General features: G+C 43.6%; 1 protein-coding gene across 1 annotated transcript in view; it reads right to left on the bottom strand.

Annotated features, from left to right (window-relative positions):
* ptpro (protein tyrosine phosphatase receptor type O) overlaps window positions 1-21216 on the bottom strand; it is a gene marked incomplete at both ends in the record, with an annotated part of 113271 nt that overhangs the window by 58238 nt on the left and 33817 nt on the right. The window contains one exon of the mRNA XM_080754357.1: window positions 3427-3709. Within this exon, the coding sequence (XP_080610483.1) occupies window positions 3427-3709 (283 nt within the window). The remainder of the gene's footprint in view (window positions 1-3426; window positions 3710-21216) is intronic.

The following is a 21216-nucleotide window of genomic DNA, read 5'->3' as shown; positions in this document are numbered from 1 at the left end:
ATTTTCACAATTTCTGTATAAAATTATACAATTTACAATTACAAAATAAAAATTTCTGTCCATTATTTATGTTGATTATTGGTATCGGTCACTGTCTGCATATTGACTAATAGTGCTTACTTTTTGTACATTTTGATGGCAATACTTTTGTACTCAAGTCAATCCGGACTTTTATGTAAGCGGGTATTTCTACATTGCAGTGTTGACACTTTTTACTTATCAGTAAAGAAATGTGAGTACTTTCCCCACCACTGCCTTATGCACTAGCACCAATAAGCAAATAAATTGCTTCCTTGCCTCTAGCGGCGTCTAATCTTTTTTCAGTGTCAAGCTAACAACCTTCAGCCCCACGCAAGGACACAGATTCTGCACGAGTGAGCTGTTTTTTACGCTCGTCTGGGAGGCAAAGTTTCCCTGGATAATAAAAACAGCATCTGAAGCGTTTCTCCGTTAAAAAGTATATCTTGTGATCTAGTTTCAGTTCCCGAACCACAGACAGTTCCTAGTACGGCTTCCCTTCACTTGTCCTGGTTTCCGACAGACCGGCAATTCTACGGGAAGGGTTGTGCTAGTGGGGCCCCTAACTAAATGGCAACTAAAACGCTAAAAGATTTGGATGATAATATAACATTAATATGTATTTTTAAATCTTGTATAAAATAAATTATGTTTTCTTTAAAATCTTGAGCATCATCGTGATTCCGATAAACAGGAACTTAAAAGTATGCTACGTTACTTCCATTGATCCAAGCCGGAACACAATCGATCGATTTATCGTTAAATTAACCCATTCAGAACGGGTACACATTATAGTGTATCATTATTTTATGCTTTAACTATCGAAAAAGCTTGTAGATCTGCTATTTTTGAAAAATCTGTGTTTCTATGTCAGCAATCTGGCCAGCCATCGTCAAAGAAAAGGTCCTTTTCACTTAACTGGAGCTCAGTTAGTCTGTTCTTGAGAGACTACTATGTCAGTGGTTCTCAAACCTTTTCATGTGAAGGACCCCCAAAATGATATGTATTTGGCCACAGACCCGAATCTCAAAATATGTAGTTCCAGGGACCACCCAGAAGCAAAATTTGAGTTACAAACGTTCGCTTTGAAAATACATACCGGTATAGTCAAAGATTTGCACACATTTTCACGACTTTTTCAAAAATAGCAGATCTACAAGCTCTTGTATTTCTGCTATTTTTCACTGGTTAAATCATGCAATAATTCTAGTTCTTAAAATCTTGAGCGCTTTCGTGATTTCCAAGTGGGCCCTGATCCAAGAAAAGGTGGGGAACCTCTACGACGAGAGGTTTCCCACTGTGCCTTACCTTACCGCAGTGACACAACTCAGCTCACACCTGCCGTATTTAGGCCGAGATTTGCCCCTGAGATTCTCCTCTATTCTATTTTAGATTTTCATGCGCACTTTCGCTTTAAAAAAAAAAAATCTTTTCTCCTGCTCTTGTAACATTTATCTTGCTGCCTAGACCATAAATGGGCAACTAGCGGCCCGGGGGCCACATGCGGCCCCCACCTTCACTTAATGCGGCCCGCAGGTTTCGGAAAACATATATATTATTGCTTTCAGCTGTTACAATTCCAAACATGCAAACATGACCCGTTTTAATTCCTTCAGTCTATCTTAGTAGCTTAATGACTAGTATTGCTACAAGCTCCAAAACGCATCGCAGCACGATGCGTTTTGAGCTTGTAGATCTGCTAGTTTTGCTTCTTTTGTATGAGATACTAGAATGACAAAGTAGGACGTAACAATATGCAATGTGGCCCTCTGGAGTGAAGGTGGAAATATAGTGGCCCTCGCCTTGCCTGGCGTTGCCACTGCCAGCCTCTATCACACACTTCGTTTTGGGAAGAGAGTCTGGGATTTCAGGAAGAGTTTTCATTTCTGGGGTTTGCCCCAAACCACTTGCCCCAAGCCTACAGAAACCACGTGCCCCAAGCATACAACCCTGATTGGCCAACCCTTGAAGCTGTTTGAGGAAATAGAATCTCAATGGATCGGTTCCAGACCGTACTACAACACCACTACCGCCAGGGGGTTTTGTTGTGTTCGGTCTGGTTTATTAACCAGGCAAGCCCTCGCCATCATCAGAGTTGCCCACCCCTGATCTAGCATGTCGTCACTGTCGGGTGGAAACCTCACATGTCCAATACTGTTACTTTTCAGAATTCAAATACAAAGATAGCAAAAGTAGCAGATCAACAAGCTCGGAACTCTTGCGGATCTGCTACTTTTGATGCTTTTGGTGTGTGACCCTGTAATATGGATCGATTAGGACGTTGATTTACGAGAAAAAAAACAAGTTAATATGGAGATAAGAGATTTCTGTTCCGACAACAACGATTTATTTACTGTTCCCTTGGTGCTACAGTATATAACGGTATATAACAGTATATAACAGAATATAACAGTATATAACAGTATATAACAGCCCAGTTTACCCTTAGGAATTTTTGCTTTATTTTAATTAATTTTGTGTTGCGTTTCTTTGTGGTGGACAGTAAGTGTAATTGCTTGAGTAATGTACTTTCACTCCGCTACATTTCAAATAGAAATACTGTACTTTTGACTCCACTAAATTTCAAGTAAGGGACTCTTAGGACTCAAACCTAAAAAAATATACCACTTAAGCCCTATTATCAAAACCATATTGAAAATAGCTGATCTACAAGCTCACGATAGCAAAAGGCTGATCTGCATTTTTCACAATTTTTGGAATTTTGGGGGGAAAATGTTCTACATTTCAACACAGCAATGTATTTGTACTTTTCAATACTTGAGTGTTTACTTAATAAGTATATACAATTTATGCTTAATCCAGATTACATTTACAATAAGCAAGGACAGTAGACAGTATATACAATACAGTAGAGTAGATACATATGGGATACTACACAGTACACACATACAGTATGTATTACAGTAACCAGTAAGACTCCCTAATCGGGAGATAAGCGACCGTCAGGTCGCAGCGTGATTTTAGGGCAAAATGTGTAGGAGCAGTGTCCAAAAATGTGTTTGAAAAAATCGGCCTGATGGTGGCACTATATGGGACAGATCCATGTTGATGACATGAGTGTAGACATACTGTGTACCGATTTGCATGATTTTTGGGCAAAAATTGTAGGAGCAGTGTCCATAAATGTGTTTTGCAAGAACCGGCCTCATGGTGTCGCTAGAAGAGGGAGTATATCATCTCTGTCGGGTGGAAACCTCATATGTCCAAAACTGTTACTTTTCGACTTTCGAGCTTGCAGATCTGCTACTTTTGATGCTTTTGTGTGGCGCTAGTGGGGCGCTAGTTACTGTAGGTCAAAACACAAAAAGGTTAGTACATGGAGATAAAGGGTTTCTGCCCGACAGCGATGACTATACTTTGTCCAACATCCTCCTGTTTGATTCTTACTTGTGAGGACTGACACGGTGCGTAGAGGCCTGGACCAGCTCCTGTCCTCTCTGACGAGGAGAGCCACGGTGTAGCAGAGGCCATGCTGGGAGGCGTCGAACACCAGCGACGGAGGCTGGTCGCTGGCGTTCTGGAACTGGAAGTGGAGCAGCCGCGCTCCCCTGGGCTCCCCCGTGAGGCGAGCGGCGTACGCCGTGACGTTCTCCCGCAGGTCCGAAGGCTCGAGGGTGACCAGGATGGACTGCTGCTCATCCCTCAGCCTCACCTGGAAGGCAGCTAGGCTCTGGGAGGAGGAAGACAAGCAAGAGAGACACATACGATGGATGGATGCATGGCTGCTGGTGAGTAGAAAAGACAATGTTGTTCAGCTCGCTTTCTGGGGATGTAAAAAAAAAAAGAGAGTAGTGTGGAGCAGTTCTCAACCTTTCCAGGTCACGTCTCCAAAAATAATCGGAACTGGGGGGGATCCCCCACACTGACAAGCACATGGAATTGTAGGCATTACATTTAGTTTGACCCGGTTCCACATAAATAAAAATAAACTACAAGCGTCCAAATAACTACAGTATAATTTGAGGGTCCTTGACACAAAAGGTTTGAGAACTACTGATTTAGAAGGCATTTGTAGAATGGGCCTCAGGTTTTAATTGGTTAAAAGCCACTGTGCCACTGAGCAGCGCACTTTGATACAAATGAAAGGCGAAAAAAAAAAAAACTTGAAATAGTCTGTGGCTCATGGCTGTGCTGTGACTAAAATGTGACATGAACAAAGCAGTGGGGATGATCATAATTATCACACCGCACACTGTGACAAGTGACACGTTGGACGGATGTACCCGGGGACAGGAGGACAGGCCACTGAGTGTCCTTGGACACAGATGGTCCCTCTGCGAGAAAAAAATAAAAGTCTGCGTTACTTTTCTAAGGAGTCACATTGTGGAGCGTTGTTGTGAGCATGCGGGTCGGCTATTTTCGTTTTTTTTTTTTTTTTTAGATCCATTTTTCTAAGTCCATACCCGAAGGATGTGCTCACGACTTTGGATTTTATGCCTTGTTATGTGTACACAGTATACGCTTAGTTCAACATTAGGAGAGGAGGCTGCTCATTTGATCATGGCTTTGTGTAACAAGTGGTCAATTCACCCTTTGTCAAGTCCTGCCCTTTGTCCCGCCCCTCTTCACACCCATTGGTTGCTGTGTCTTGGTTAGACACTCAGTGGGACACTCCATCCACTACCATTGTAGCTTCGAACTGTTATTCTATGTGTTCAATTCTAATTTCAAACTTGGTTTCAGTAAAACGGAGCAGCTCAGTGGCAGTATAGTGACTCAGCATGTTTTTAAATGTTTTTATTTCTCCAAAAATTATGTTTTAGCAAATTCAACATAAAAAAGGAGGACCCAGGGCGGGACAAGGCAGATAGAGCCTGCTGGTTGGTCAGTCAGGGACCAACCAGAAGGCTAACAAAGGGTGAATTACCTGACGTTGAGTCGTAAGTCGTTATCACAACCATGGTAAGTCCATGTTGTTTTTTTTTAAAGATTTGTTTTGGGGCTTTTTGCCTTTATTGGATAGGACAGTAGACTGACAGGAAATGGGTGAGAGACAGGGAGTGACATGCGGCAAAGGTCGCTCGGATCGGGAATCGAACCGGCGACGCCGACAGGCATTGATGCCGAAATGGCAATGCCTATATGGTATGCGCCTGGTCCACTAGGCCACCAGGCACCCGGTAAGTCCATGTTTTGTGCAAATAGCGCAACGTTGATGCGAACAAGACGAGCGCTATGGGCGTGATATCCAAAGCGCTCCCATGCTTATCAAGCGCATTGTGTGGACACGGCTCCTGAATCAAAGTCTGTTATAACTCCCACTGAGCACGCCGTCTAAAAGTGGTCTAATAGACGTATAGATTTGAAAGTTTTTTAGTTGTCTAAACTTAGACTAGACGACTAATAGACTTCTAATAGTCGTCTAAATGTAGACGGTTTATATTTAGACGACTATTAGAAGTCTATTAGTCGTCTAGTCTAAGTTTAGACAACTAAAAAACTTTCAAATCTATACGTCTATTAGACCACTTTTAGACGGCGTGCTCAGTGGGCTGTACAGTGCTGTCTGTACGCTATACTGCTGCAGCTAAGTCCGCCTACAGGCTGGGACCGTAACCGTGACAACAGAGCAGGTCCCATAGACTGAGGGATTAAAAAGAATAGAAGTCCGCACAACAGCTGATGCTCCAACAGCTGATGCTGCACCTGATGAAGGCCAGCTGATGGCCGAAACGTCATCAGACTTTATGTTTTAATTTAATAAACACTGTGGAGCATCAGCTGAGCTGTTGTGCGGACTCCTATTCTTTTTAATCTCATGTGGACCTGAGCCCAGCACCAGCACGTCTTGGAAAGGATGTGCGCATCATCTTGTTCTTTCTTCCCATAGACTAAGGGACCATAACTGCGACAACTGAGCCCGTGGCCACACCTGCTCAGACGCTAATAAGCAGCTTAGATTTGAAAAGTGCACTGAGGAAAAGAACGTGTTCTGACAGACAAACCGACAGACATAAAAAGATGTATCTGCATTGGGACACCAGAAAGGTCTACTACTGGCAGGTGGAGTAGAGACTGTAATTATGTTCATAAATATAGTCAGCATTGATTGATAGTTTGGAAGTAAATTACCCCTAAAAGGTATTGTAGGCCTACTACAAAAGTGTACAAATGGACACTCTTGTAGTCACAGAGTGTACAAGAATCAGTTATGGGGGTCCATGACTTTCATGTCAAACTGGGGTTACTTGGATTTCAAAAAGTTTGAGATCCACTGAGCTATAATGTCCAAATAGAGAATCTAACCCCCACCTGAAGAATGCCTTTATCCATGTTCAGAGTGAATGACAGGCAGCTGTTTCATGCTGTTTCTCTCCATATCTAGAAGAGACCTTGAGCTCCTATGATCTAAGCTTGTTTATCTCCGTTCAAAAAGGGAGTCTGTCTTGTCTCCAGATGTTATTTTTGAACCTTTTAATGAACTAAATATCCCCTTTGTACAACATTCAAGGATGAGGCCAGCACAAAATGATTACCCCACGCATTTCTATCTGCACCACCAGTAACATTTGATTACACAAGCAGTTCTACCAGTATGCAGTTATACCACACTTACAGTGTAATTTGCACAAGATGGCCAGTCAAATTTCGAGTTCTTAAAGGAGTATTTCACCCAAAATGTACTTATTTCCTACACACCCCATGAAGCATTCAATTCATGGATATTTTTTAGTTTTTGGCGCATTCCTAAGACAATAATTTGGTTATAATAAATTGATAGATTTGGGGAAAACGTGCATTGAGGAGAAAAACTAAATGGAACAGATTTCTGTTTATAAATATAGTCAGCATTGACTTTCTCCCCCCTGCATTAGAAAGTGAAACATCTCACATCATTCTGGACATTCTTGAAGCAATATAAACAAGACGTGGAGATGAGAAATAACCAGCGTTGCAGACTTTATTTCTTTCCTGTTCATTGCTTTTTGTCCAGAACCACTGAGAGCTGTTAGGGTATCAACGACTTGTGATTTTTGATAGTCGACTCGACTCAGTAAAAAGTTGAGTTGAAGTCGACTTTATTGTTTGATGACGTCATCACACTGTGCGTGAACAGGGGGGACAAAACCCCAAACCCTGTGCTCAATTCCATTGAAAAAACACAGTTGGAAAAGGACAGAATGATTATTTCCTTGACAATAAGCATCCTACGGTTTGAATGCTGTACACACGCACACATGGAGCAAAAATAATGATACAAAAATGCATGAGTACAAGTGGCTAAATATGTCTTTTTAGACACAATAAGCCAGCAGTTTCTTTATTGCTATTTACAGTAACACTTCTAGCCCCCTTAAGTCACATCCAACCATGAAAGGTTGCGTTGTATCTTGGGAATGGGCTTATTCTGTGTAAAATGACATATTTAGCCACTTGTACGCATGCCCCCAACCACTGTAATAAGAATCTCTAAAACAATAGAAAGTAGTACATGAAATAATTTTAACACTCATCTTTTATATTATTTAATTACAACCTAAAATATGAACCCTTGTTGTAAAAAAACGAAAGTTGTCCTTTAATGCCCTAGTGGATGTGCATGTACTGTAAAATACAGGCCTTTTACTTGAGTGAAAGTCAAACAAATCAGATTACTTCTCTCACCACTGCCACCAACCAACCAGCCGTGGGGAGGCTGACCTCACAGTCAGACGTCTGGCTGGCTGCGCTAGCTGTGCGACGGCCCATCAGGCATTCCCATAATAACAGGCCCCTCGGGGGCCCGAAACGGCTGCACTTCCAAACACCAGAAATCAATGAGACAAAATACAAAGTCCATTACGTCTCATTAGCGGTGGGTCACTCACTGCCAACGGGCAACAGGCCTGGACGGGAACCAGAAAGACCTCGTCCCCTTTTTTTATTTTATTTATTGTTTACGAGCGGAAGAATGTGGGTGACTGAGTGAGCGAGAGAGAGCGGCAGGGACGTGCTGGCCATTGGGAAAGGCGGGACAACTCCCGAAAAAATTAAATGTCGGCCTTCTTTCCATTTTGGGGGCTGGGCGGCCAACAAAGTAAATCATCACTGTCGGGCAGAAACCTTGTATCTCCAAGTTTTAAATTTGTACATTTTTTCACAAAGCAAAGCCGCACAAAAGTAGTGAAAACAGCAGATCTGGTGCGAGGCGTTGTGTGCTTGTAGATCGGCTGTTTTCACTAGTTTAAAGTTATACCATGTAACTTTTTTTATAAAACAAATCTTAAAATTGTCCTAACTGTTAAATCGATAAAGTTTTAGAACCCCCACTCCGTTATTTTCAGCTTCTGAAGCCTTCTCTTTATATGTTTTCTACTTAACCGAGACAGGGGCGGGATTTCGGCCGAAAGACGCGGACGCGACCGCGGTTTGCTATAGGGCTAATGACCACTAGTTGAGCATCTTACACAGTATAGCTTTAAATCATTTTTAAAATGATAAATACAAAACAAACGGTTTTGTACAAGGTTTCCACCCGACAACAACGAAATATAACTCATGTAATTGGCCTACTGGCTTGTCACTTGTCATGATCTGAAATGGCAAATCTTTGAGTAGCAGCAGCGCTATAGCGCACAATGAGGGCCTCTCCAACTCTTTTTCCCGGGCTGAATCAGGGGCCCAGCACGTCCCTGGGCGTGGCTTCCTCCATCCAGCCTGCCTTCTCGTCATCACACAGCCCTGGGGAAGACCTTCAGAGGAACAGCCAGTGGCGGTGGAAGGAGGACTCCCATATTGGTTTCAATATTGGGTCTTTTTTGACAAACGCAACATCAGATTACTGTGTGTCGGAACAACGCTAAAGCTGGCCGCACACTAACCGATAATCGGGCTATTTAATTACCCTCCCGACAATCGGGCTGCCTCCGACTCAAACGGGCCCGACTATCGGGCATGAACGTCGTCTAGCGTGAGGTCTCACAGATCCACTCGGAGCCCAGCCGAGTGGCTCGGAGGACGATCGGGGGTAGCCCGACTCTTTTCAAACATGTTTGATATTTTCCTGGATCAGTACTGGTCTGGAAGACTGGAACAGCAAGGGGACTGAGAGAAAATAGGCACAGCAGCCGCTGATAGACGCAAGTCTCTGAGAATACATCTGACTGAGTGACAGATCCATCTCTTTTTTTTCTCTCCACCTCTCCCTCTGCCTCTCACTCACTCACACACACACACACACACACACACACACACACACACACACACACACACACACACACACACACACACACGGGCGCGCGCGCGCCCGCACACAGACACACTTTTCATAGCGTCCGTCCGTCCATCAGGTTGTATCATGAATGATTGGGATTTAAATTAAAACTCAACGGCAGCGCATATCAAACAAACAGAAGAAAGACTGCGACCAGCACACATCCCTTGCAAGTAGGTGGGACGTTCGCGAACGAATCGAGTATTTTGAACGGCTCTTTGAAATGAACGATGGGATCCGGTTCGCAGTAGGGAGCCGTTCCTTTCTAATGAACAGTGGTGGGAAAATAGCCTACTGCAATCAATGTGGAAATACTCTGCCACAAGTAGAGGTTTTTGGAATGTTAATATACTTGAGTAAAAGTACAAACGTATTGGTATCATTCAACATTTAATTAAAGTAGGCTACCAATAGTAGAAAGTAGGCAGAATGTCCTGTTTCACAGATTTTCCAATGAATAAAATGTAGAAAAATCTTTTGAAAATAGCCGATCTACAATTGCTCACAATGCAACGCATTGTGAGCTTGTAGATCGGCAATTTTCAAATTGCAGGTATGTAGGCCTACCTATATATGGCAGAAATAAATGTATATAGGGTTGATGTTATTTGTAATTATAATCAAAATCTACAAAGTAACTAATGAGCCAGTCTTTTGAACGGCTCTTTGAAAGGAACAGATCCCAGAGATCCGGCTCACCGCTCAATTCAAAGAACCATAAATCCCATCTATACTTGCGAGTCAAAGAAGTACACGCCCATCCTGATCTACAAGCCTACAACGTGGCACGGGACAGACACAGTTTGGTCTTGGAGATCTTGTTCTGGGTGCGCTACACAGTCATACGACTAATCATAAATCAGGCACCATGAGAAGGACGGAGCGGCACTTTAGCGCAGGAGAGAGAGGGGATGTCAGAGTTGGATGTACATGAAACGTGTCAAAGTGAACTCATATTATCGTCAAAATAGGACACAACTTCCATATTGAAGCTTTTTTTTCTTTTCGTTGCGTGAGGCGGTGTTGTGTGTTGAGTCAGTGGATAACCGTCATGTGTTTTATGTGTGTGCGTGTGCGTGCGTGTTGCAAAGCACAGCTCTCAGAACAGCCCCCGTGGCATCTTGTATTCATTAAATTATTTATTATTGCTGTGTTCGAGCCCGACTTAATCGGGATAGAATCCTGTAGTGTGCGGAGCGCCCGACTGTTCAAAACGGCTAGTCTGAGCCCGTTTAGATTATCTGGTAAAATAATCTGAAAATATGATCCTGTAGTGTTTAATTCTACCCGATTCAGTCGGGCCCGATTATCTTGTAGTGTATTGCCAGCTTAAGCCTCCGTGTGACTCTGTGAGTCCACTGGAGTGTTTCCACATGCACAATATCAGCACCCTGACTCTGTTTGACTGGAATGGAACAGAGCCTTCATTAGTATCATTGACTCTTACCAATGATACTAATGAAGGGCCTCTTACTTACTGTCTTAGGTCTTACTGTAAGATCTGTGAAGGAAGTAGGGATGGGACGATATGAAAATTTCATATCACGATTATTGTGACAAAAGAAATCGCGATTTACGATATTATCGCGATAATCAAAATCCATTATCCTGGGGCGGAACCTTTGCCAAAAAATAGCAGATCTACAAGCTCACAACGCGTCGCATGCGACGAGTTGTGAGCTTGTAGATCTGCTATTTTTTGGGCAAAGACATTTGATAATAATAATAATAATAATAATACATTTTATTTATAACGCACTTTATATTTGGAACAAATCTCAAAGTGCTACATTGATAAAATAAAATAAAAATAGCGAAGCAGAAGCAAAACGCAGCCAACAAAAGATTACAAAAAAACAGGACTAGCAAGGTAAAAACTGTTAAATCCGTAACTTAAGAACACATCTCATGGCAGATTAGAAGCACATATGTTCAACAATGAAAAAAGAAAAAAGAAGGATTAAAAACACAAGGGCATCTAAAAGGACTTCCTAGGCAAATGCCTTGTTAAAAAGAAAGGTCTTAAGTCCCCTTTTAAAAGAGTCAACTGACTGTGGTGCTCTAAGATGGTCAGGGAGAGCATTCCACAGCAGAGGAGCCGCAGAGCAAAAAGCCCGGTCCCCCATAGTGCGTAGGTGAGTCTTTTTTGTTTTAAGTGAGTTGTTGTGTCCAGAGCGGAGGGAGCGTGTGGAGCGTGTGGAGGTTGGGGGTTCGATGAGTTCTTTGAGATATGAGGGGGCGTTGCCGTGGATGCATTGGTGGGTGAGGAGGCAGACCTTGAATTCAATCCTGGAGGAGACGGGGAGCCAGTGGAGGGAATGGAGTATGGGTGTGATGTGATCAAATTTTCGCACTCTCATCAGGACCCTGGCAGCACTGTTCTGGATGTATTGCAGCCTCTGGATGCTTTTGCCAGGGATCCCGATGAGAAGTGCGTTACAGTAGTCAAGCCTTGAGGAGATAAAGGCGTGGACAAGTTTTTCGGCATCAGGAAGGGTGAGTGTGGGACGGAGTCTGGCTATGTTTTTGAGGTGGAAAAATGAGGTTTTGACAAGGTGTTTAATGTGGGGGTCAAAGGTCAGCTGGGGGTCCATTTTTACACCCAGGTTGGTGATAACTGGGGAGAGGGGGAGGTTATGGCCGGAAAAGGTGATGCTGGTTATTGTGGATGTTTTGACCTGATTTGGGGTGCCGATCAGAATGGCCTCTGTCTTGGAGCTGTTTAATTGTAAGAAATTGTGGGCCATCCACGCCTTTATCTCCTCAAGGCATGTGGTGAGTGTGGAAGATGATGGTGGTGATGGTGACAGGGGAGCAGAGGGGGGTGGGACAGTCCTGAAGTACAGTTGGGTGTCATCAGCGTAGCAATGAAATGAGATCCCATGCCGGCTGATGACACGACCAAGGGGGAGCATGTAAATGGTGAAAAGGGTAGGGCCGAGGATGGAGCCTTGGGGGACACCACAGGTGACAGGCTGAATAAACCCCTCCCAGAGATACACGTTCCGTTCTGTCGGTGAGGTAGGAGGAAAACCAGTTAAGTGCAGAGTCGGAAAGTCCAGTGGTGGAGTGGAGACGGTCGAGGAGGATGGTGTGGTCGACTGTGTCGAAGGCTGCCGATAAGTCCAGGAGGATGAGGAGGGAGGGGGAACCGGTCTTGATAGAGAGTGAAAAAATGATTGTATCAAGTAGATATATTATAAGTTCCTTTTAGCAATAGGGTTTAAGTGGTACCGGATATGCAGCTCAACAAATAAAAGGTGAACTGAATCCAGTGCATGACGGAGGACAATATCACGATAAATTAAATCTCCACGATACGATTATTGTGAGTGTTTTTTATCACGATAAACGATAATATCGCGTATCGTCCCATCCCTAGAAGGAAGGACGGACGGAAGAGGCCCAATCTCTTTCCAATATGGCTGCTGTGTAGAGAGGCTATTGCCCAATCATAACTCATCTCCCCTCTCCCTCTCCACACGCACACACACGCATTCGGTCACGGTCTCACCGTGCCATCAGCGAGGCCGTTTACAGTCTTAAACGGTTTTGATGATGGGAAATGGAGATGACCTTTATGGTAAGAAAAAGGGACTCTGCATTTGAACTGCTCTAAATGCTTCATTTCCCAGCAAACAGAGAGGATTGCTGGGTTGAATACATAAGCAAGGCAGCGTAGTGCCTCCTGGAGATATAGGGGCAAAATGCCAGGGCGCTTCGCAGCAATTGTTTGGCGTTGCTGTGCCACGTGTTTCACAGAACAGTGGTTCTCAACCTGTGGGTCGGGAGATGATTAACTTAATGTTCAACATTGTTTTCTCACTCAACAGTAAACAAACCAACATGAAGTTTTAGTGTATAGAGGATATATGCACGTTTCTAAAGTGACAATTTAAGGATTTTTTTATACCTCTGAAATTACAAATTAAACATTGGCCAAATTGTCAAATATTAGAGGCAGAAATCTTGAAAATAGCCGATCTACATGCTCACAACGCCTCGCAATGCGAGGCGTTGTGAGCTGTGAGCATGTAGATCTGCTATTTTCACAATAGAACCGTGATATATGTATAAATTACATGCCTCAACTTTTGCTTGTCAGGGTGAGGGTTCCCCAGTTCAAATATGATTATTTTGGGGGTCGCGGCCTGAAAAGGTTGAGAACCACTGTCATAGAACACCCATTAGAAGCATCGGTGTTTCCCCTATATGCATTTTACCGTGGCGGCCCGCGGCCCGCGGCTCCTTGGTTTTTGGCCGCCACAGCTTGATTTTTAGGGAGATTATATATATTTTTTATGAGGCGCTTCGTGAGCGTCTAGATGCGGCACACACCGGCGTGTAACAAAGTATAATCTCGCCTGAAGAGCTCTGGCCTGGAATTTGAACATGTTGTGCTTCACTGACAATAAAACCACATCATAAAATCATCATGGGACTCCTCTTCACGCTCTAATCGGTGTAGCCATGCCAGTGTTAATCATCCTGACCAGCCCTAAACCCTAGTCACCTCAGCCTTTTATTCAGTTATGTTATGGTTTAGGCTATTTGATTTGTCTCCACAACGTGTTGAGGGAAAGGGAAGGTGTTGTTATTGTTACATTTAAGTAAAAAAAAGAAACCATAGAAACCCGGGTAAAAAAAAATGGTTATTCTAAGAGCCTAATATGAGCTTTGAGCAAAAGCCCAGATTTCTCCTATTTTTCAACCTCCAGTCCCGATGTACGCAATATCTGCCACCAGACAGATAAAGGGCCTCACAGATGAGAGGCCGATGTTGGGTCAGATCAGATCTCGTGCCCGGGGTTTATCGGTGTTCATTTCAAACGACAGCGATCCTCTGTCTTGCGACCGGGCCCGGTATATCCCGCTGTGCCAAGTGAAATATCTCAGACCATTACAAATGAGACCGACGTCTCGCGATTCTAGCCACCCACGATCTCGGGGGGGTGGTGCCATGAGAGACGTGACTAGATGAAGATTCCGCCCCCTCAAGAGGGGTAAAATCAAGAGTGTTTTTCTCTCTCTCTCTTCACGTCAGTTTAATTGCCATTTGTTTAATGTTTTGACAATGAGGGTGTTCCAGGTGATCCCCAGCTTAATGATGGAGACCAAATGGTAACCAAAAGGACTATTATTTATACTAAAGGGAATCTTTCTCCAAAATAATCAATTAGGCCTACCGCATGCCAGCAAAGTCAACGAGCCAACGACCCAATTAGCGCAGAAGTCCTGCAGCTGCGGTGTTCTGACTCGCTATGCTCCAAAATCCATTTTATTACCTAATTAAATATTAAAACAGCGAAATTAAACAAATATATTCGCTATAGTCTATAACAAAGAGTCTCTCTCTCTCTCTCTCTCTCTGTCTGTGCCATATTTGTAGCTAATAATGCAGTATTGATACTTTTACTTAAGTAAAGAATGGGAGTATACTTTTTCCATCACTGCGCAAATTAGATTACAGAGGCGCACATGGGTATGGTATAACGTACCTTGATTACAGGAGAAAATAATAAAATGTACTTCTTAAAATGAATTCATCATGCTTGTGCTTGTTGCTAAAAAGTAGGTATTGGCAACATGACTAGTGTATCGCATGCATGCCATCACACGTGCAAGACAACAGCCATGTTACCATACCTTAGCATTTGCAGAACTGACGCTGCTGGCAGCCGGAGGAGGAGGACATTATGAGCGAGTGTGCAGGCCTATTCGTGGACTCTTTTTATTCTGACTTTGGTTGGCGTTATTACTGTTATGTTGATATGATTGATCTGAACCAAGCTGGACCCAGTGGATTATGTAGTCTACAAGGAAGCACGTTGGCTGTCTCACCCTGTCTGTCTGTCACAGCAATGGATTAATTGGTAGAAGTTGGTGTTACATTCTTCTTTCGTGTATCATCGTCCTTTGCACACAAGTGATAACTGCGCCATCATGACAAAACATTATAAAAACAAAGGTAGGTTGGTAGTCTTCTAGGTAGGCTACTGTGCGCACACTGGCCGCTGCTCACTTTATAGATATTATAATTATATATTCAGTTATGTTTTTGGCAAGCGAGACGCGAGATGTGATGCGCATCCAGCAAGACACGGCTGAGAGTGTCGCATCTCCAATATCATTGATTGACCAGTGTCCACTCCTAAAAAGCATCAACCAGCATTTTAACGGCAACCAGCCAGACATTAAACAGACATGAGCTTAATCAGCTAATAGCAATTATGAATGTCCAAACCTCGCCGTTGTGGGCGTGCAGTCGCAGAAAAAAAAAAGTTTAACCTCTCGCTTTTTTTTTTTTTACTGTCCCACCAACATCCAAGCATATAGAATAGGGACAGACCTAGGTTCCTCAATATCATTTAGCTGGGGACCCCCTGGAACTCCCCAAGGACTGGCGGTCCTCTTTGAGGACCAATGAACAAACTGACAGAACGAGAGGCGCATGATGTGCCTGCAGCCCGCGCGTAAAAGTAAAAAAAAAAAAGGAATGCAATGGAATGTCTCTGACTTTGAGTATTACATTATATGAATAAGATATTATATATAGGGTGTCTGTCTGTCAAGTTGCACAAGGTCAATTTAGAGCCCTTATAATACACGGATAGAACAGCACTGCCCTAGCCAAATCTGCGCAGCAAAAAAAAAGACACTGCCTTGTTGCCAAATGACTGCGCAGAAGAAGAAAAAAGAAGAAAGAACGCTATAGGCTATAACGTTTTTGAACAAGTGATTACAACAAGGGAGAGAGTAGGCTAAAGTAAAAAGTAAGTAGGCTAATAATAATAATAAAAGTGTAGGCTGTGACAGAATAGCCTACACTCTGCGCAGCCTAAAAAGGGAGGAGCTGGCTTCATATAATCTGAAGCAATCCCGTGAGCTCATTCAGACGACAATAATTGTAAAGGATTCCTACCCGATGACCCGAAAATATCAAGCTTTTTTGATATTATCGTGAGTGCTCCCGACGAGTCCCGAGGTCATAAAAAAGCTAATTAACATAATCCGATCGTGTCGGGGTACTGTTCAAGCCCAAGACCGATTCCGGGGCCGACCAAACGATTTTCCCGGGGGGTCCTCCCGAAATCTGGTCGGGGATCCTCGGCCCCGGGATCGGCTCAATGTGAACGGGCCCTAAGACGGTCTTTCATTAAGTTAGATAGCGGGAGGTTTTGAGGGCGATAGGAAAAAATGAACTGTGTGTGTGCGATGGTGGAAAGTAACTAAGTACATTTACTTAAGTACTGTACTTAACCCATTCTTTTGTCTTCTGAAAAACGTATGTTGCTAATAGTAGTTCTCAAACTTTTTCATGTCAAGGACCCCCAATTAAGTAAGGCTGGGCAATATTAGGAAAACCTTCGATATTCAATAACGTTGTTGAATACCTCAATATCGATATTAATCACAATATTAGTAAAAACAATTGCATTATATCGTTTTAAATGTTTTTCTGCTTTAGGTCCACTGCCTGCCTAACTCAGATAATGAACAGCATATCCATGCATGCACATTGCACAGTACACATAGAATAATGAAATTAAATGCCTTATTTCCATTTTCCAACAATGGTTTTATTGAAATAACCACACCAGGTTACAGATGGACTGCTTTTTTGCATGTGCTACGTGCATGAATAGTGTGTCTGTTAATTAATTTGACACATACACCAATCCCTCATTTCAAGTCTTTGCCGATATGTATACCTCGCATGTTGATACCTCGATATCGATACATTTTCGATATATTGCCCTGCCTTACCCCAAAGGTATATGGATTTGGCTACAGGTTTGCTTTAAAAAAATATATACATATTAATCCGATGCGAGGCAGATCTAGTATTTTTGGATAAAGTTCTCCTCAGAATAGGGATTCTTCTAGGGTTCAACGTAAAAAAGAAAATCATCCTATCACACAAAGATGTGGCGGCCCCCCCTGTAGTAACTCTGAGGACCCCCCAGGGGTCCCGGTCCCCCTGTTGAAGACCCATAAAGGAAGCTTTGAGCCAAGCGATGTATTGGCTGGTGGTCCTTATCAGTAGTGTTGCTCTGCTGCAGCAGAGCTTGCTCACATCAATACAGGAGAGCTCTGTCACTACCCGACTTCATCCATTATTCATTGCTACGCTACAGTCCAATTAAAATGTGTGGAATGTGACTGTGGCTGGGGTTGGGTTCCTTTAGGATTTGAAACGATTCCCATTTCTGAACGATTCCCCCTTAACGGTCCTATTCCTTAACGGTTCGATTTACTATATATAAAGTATATTGTCGTTGTCGGGTGAAAACCTTGTATGTCCAAAACCGTTCGTTTTGCATTTACCATTTTAAAAATGAATTAAACTAGTGAAAACAGCCGATCTACAAGCACACACGAGGTGTTGTGTGCTTGTAGATCTGCTGTTTTCACTACTTCTGTGCGACGGCCTTGTATGATGAAGCAGGGCATTACTTTGCGAAAAAAATTACAAATTTGAAACTTGGGAGATACGAGGTGTCTGCCCGACAGTGACGATATGTATGTTTAAATCTGTCAAATTACACAAATAAAACAAATTCAATAATACATACAGCATTGCATAGATATTGTTGTAATTGTTCTGAAAGTGAGCTCCAGGGACCCTCTGGGTTACCCAAGGGGGTTATGGACCCTTACAGGTCTGTAACTCTGAGAGTGTACAAATGGAACAAAATTGACTTGTAAGGGTCCATTTGGTTCCATTTGTACAAGAGTTATGGTGGTCCTCGAAATAAATTTGTATTATTGTAAGTGTATATCAGATGTGAACATACCAGAGCTGGTATGATAAAACCTGTGTGATAAAAAAATAAAAAATAAACGGTTCCAGAAACGGTTCCAAATATGATGGAAATCAACACTGCCCGTCTCCTCCATTTCAATAAGGAGCATGCAGGAGGACCTCGTGGCCTTGCATTGATGTCTCTAGGCTTATCTCTGCTCAGATCTGCTGCTTCCCTGCCAGGCCCATCACTCACGCAGTCAGTCCCTGCCTTAATAAACCTGATTACTCCATCGATGGGCGTCAGCTTTCTCTTCCAATCCTCCCCTGGGTTTTCTGTGGCACCACCGGGCTGTGGGTGGATCTACTGTGTGTGTTAGGCCTACCTAAATCAGAATTTAGCCTACAAAAACAAATATGTTGCAACATACTGTACATGTACTGTAAGCCCCTCCCATACACTAAAATGTGTACCCGGCCTGAATGGGTTAATGTGTGTTAGTGGTTCTCACTTTTTCATGTAAAGGACCCCCAAAATTATATGTATTTTGCTGTTAACACCCCCAACATATAGGCCTACTGCAGATCTACAAGCTCATAGCGCGGCATGATTGTGATGCACTATATTAACACATATTGGCCCCCATCCCCAAGATCCCTGGGGGTCCCTGGACCCCACTTTGAGAACCAATGGGCTAAGGACTGTGCGATATGACTCCAAACAAATATCAAGATTATTTCGAACTTCTGCCTCGATTACGATTGACGAGCAATTATTGTATACGCCCAACATTGTACAACAAAGTATAACTAATCGATTTAATCAATTACATTAAGAAAAAAAGTCAACACGAATGTTGTCAGTTCGCTGTTATTCGTTGTGAGCAAGATTGTGAGAGAATCTAAATCGATATGTTTCGTTTCGATATGTTTTCGGTTAATTGCCCAGTGCTATGGCCGTGTGCATGTGAGCATAAAGCTAAAGGTTGTGGAGACAGACAGAGGGTGTGTGCTTAGCAGTGGGGGGGGGGGGGGGGGGGGGGGAAGGGGTTCTGGATACCAGCAGGGAGCTTTTGGGGAGCAGCAACTATCAGGGACATGCAGAGAATGTTAGAGAGGCAGGGGCTGAAATTTCTAAAAGGGCCTTTTAGTGGCAATATCGAAAATAGCAGACCTCCAGACTAGGGTTGGGGGCGGTAACCGCCGTACCGCCGTACCGCGGTATACCGAGGCCTACCGCGGTGTCAGGGTCCTTACCGCGGTCAAAATAGTCTATTTTTTATTGAAAACAAGCGAGTTTTAAAACGGGGGAGAGGCGAGGACCGCATGCGCTCCATGCCGTTCTGCTCTGGGCCGCGTACCACAGGTTTGGAACGTCTATGGCTTGGAAGCCACATACGTCACTCGACTCGGAGACAGTCTACACTGACACAGCAGCAGCCTCGTAGTAGGGAGCACGGAGAAGCGTAAACCTTCTCTGACTGTAATCCACACAACACAAGTATGTTAATACATACCTTGTGTTGTGGCAGTAGTACCTTGTGGCATTTTGTTTTTTATTCATACGGATTACAGGCGGAGCGCGGACCGCGTGGACTAAAAGCGAAAATGAAACTATCTTTTACTTTTCCCACCGCGTCGCGCCGAGCCGCCGACTCGCCCGTTGTGCCCCGTCGCCGATTTTATAACCTTTTCTGTCAAGTCTTGTCACTTAAACCTGTATATATCAGCACTCAATCGCTGCGATTTCAGACGTGAGTTAATCACTGTACACGATCTGATTACCCGTCTCCGTCTCTCTTCTGGTTTGTTCACACACAGCAGTCTGTGTCTTAAAAGCCCAAGTAGCTACCGTTACTATGGTAACCCGACAGTGCAGATCTAAAAGCTCAGAACGCGTCGCGGATGCGACGTGTTGTGAGCTTGTAGATCTGCTCCTTTCAAAGCCAAACCTGCTGTGCTGTACGGAGAATAACTCGGGCAGTCAGGCTGTGGAGAGGCGACTTTTGGGAAGACGATTGCAATATTTTGGCTTATCGCCGAACCTTAATTAATAGATACGGGGGTGCGGTAATTACCGCAGTACCGACGGTAAATGGGAAGACGGTAATCGCGGTAACAAAATGTCGATACCGCCCCACGCCTACTCCAGACCTCCAAGTTGTGAGCTTGGAGGTTGGCAATTTTCGTCCAAGCAGCTTGGAGGTCGGCTATTTCCTATGCTTGATACCACACTGAACTAAGCATAATCAAGTCAATACTATGTGGCGTAACGGCATGGATTTCTGCACAGAGAGGGCAATTCTTTCAACATAAGATGCTGCATTCAAGTTCATGAGAGTTTTGACAAGGTAATTCTCTTGAATGCTGCCTTCAGGTATGGCATGGAAAGAGGGGCATTTGGCATTTCTTTCACCATCGTGAAAACTGCATTCATGGTCTGGAGAGGGCACTTTTCACAGACAGATAAAAGCCTCCTTTGATGTCTATGTGTGCACCTGCCTGGCAACTATACTGCTATTGATTTCTGTGTGGCGCTCAGCAGCACCATGACATGCACCGGCAGACACAGCAGGAGCTAGAAGGTTTCCGCCGGGTGCAGAGGAGAGCAGAAAGCGCTGATAAATACAAAAGAAGTGCCAAGATTATCAGCTAGTATGCCTGTGAAATCACTTAAGGTGCACCCTGTGTCTGTGCATGAAAATAAAGTAACAAGACAAAATCTACCCTACATCAGGGGTTTTCAAAGTGGGTGACGGGGCACCCTGGGGTGCCGCGACGGCAGTCCACAGGGGGCCACGAGATAATTTGATAATATTTGGAATTTATTTGGACACTTAAAATATATTTAGTATCATTTTAAAATTGAAGTACACAGTTATTTTCAGTCAGTTCTAACCAAAATGGCTATTATCTCAATGTTTGAATCACTAAAATATGCTATAAATATAAGTATTAACCTGTGGGCCGCATTAAGTGAAGGTCTTGGCCACATGTTGAGAGGGCCACTTGGTGTCAGGCACATTCGCCTAAAACATTCGCCTCAATGCATTTGGTCCTTTCGCCTGGCATTTTCGCAGAGGAGGAAAGTATTCACCACCGTTGAAGAGCCATTTCGCTATACCCTCAAATCTGCTGTCAGACTGTCCATGTTTGCATATTATCCCTTTTTCATTTAATTATTACTCTATAGTGACTGTGACAGTGGTGTTACCTGTCAAATGGTGACCATACACAC

Source organism: Nannobrachium achirus (assembly GCF_963921795.1).
Source record: "Nannobrachium achirus genome assembly, chromosome: 23".
NCBI classification, from domain to species: Eukaryota; Metazoa; Chordata; class Actinopteri; order Myctophiformes; family Myctophidae; genus Nannobrachium; species Nannobrachium achirus.
This window is presented reverse-complemented; position numbering and strand designations above follow the sequence as displayed.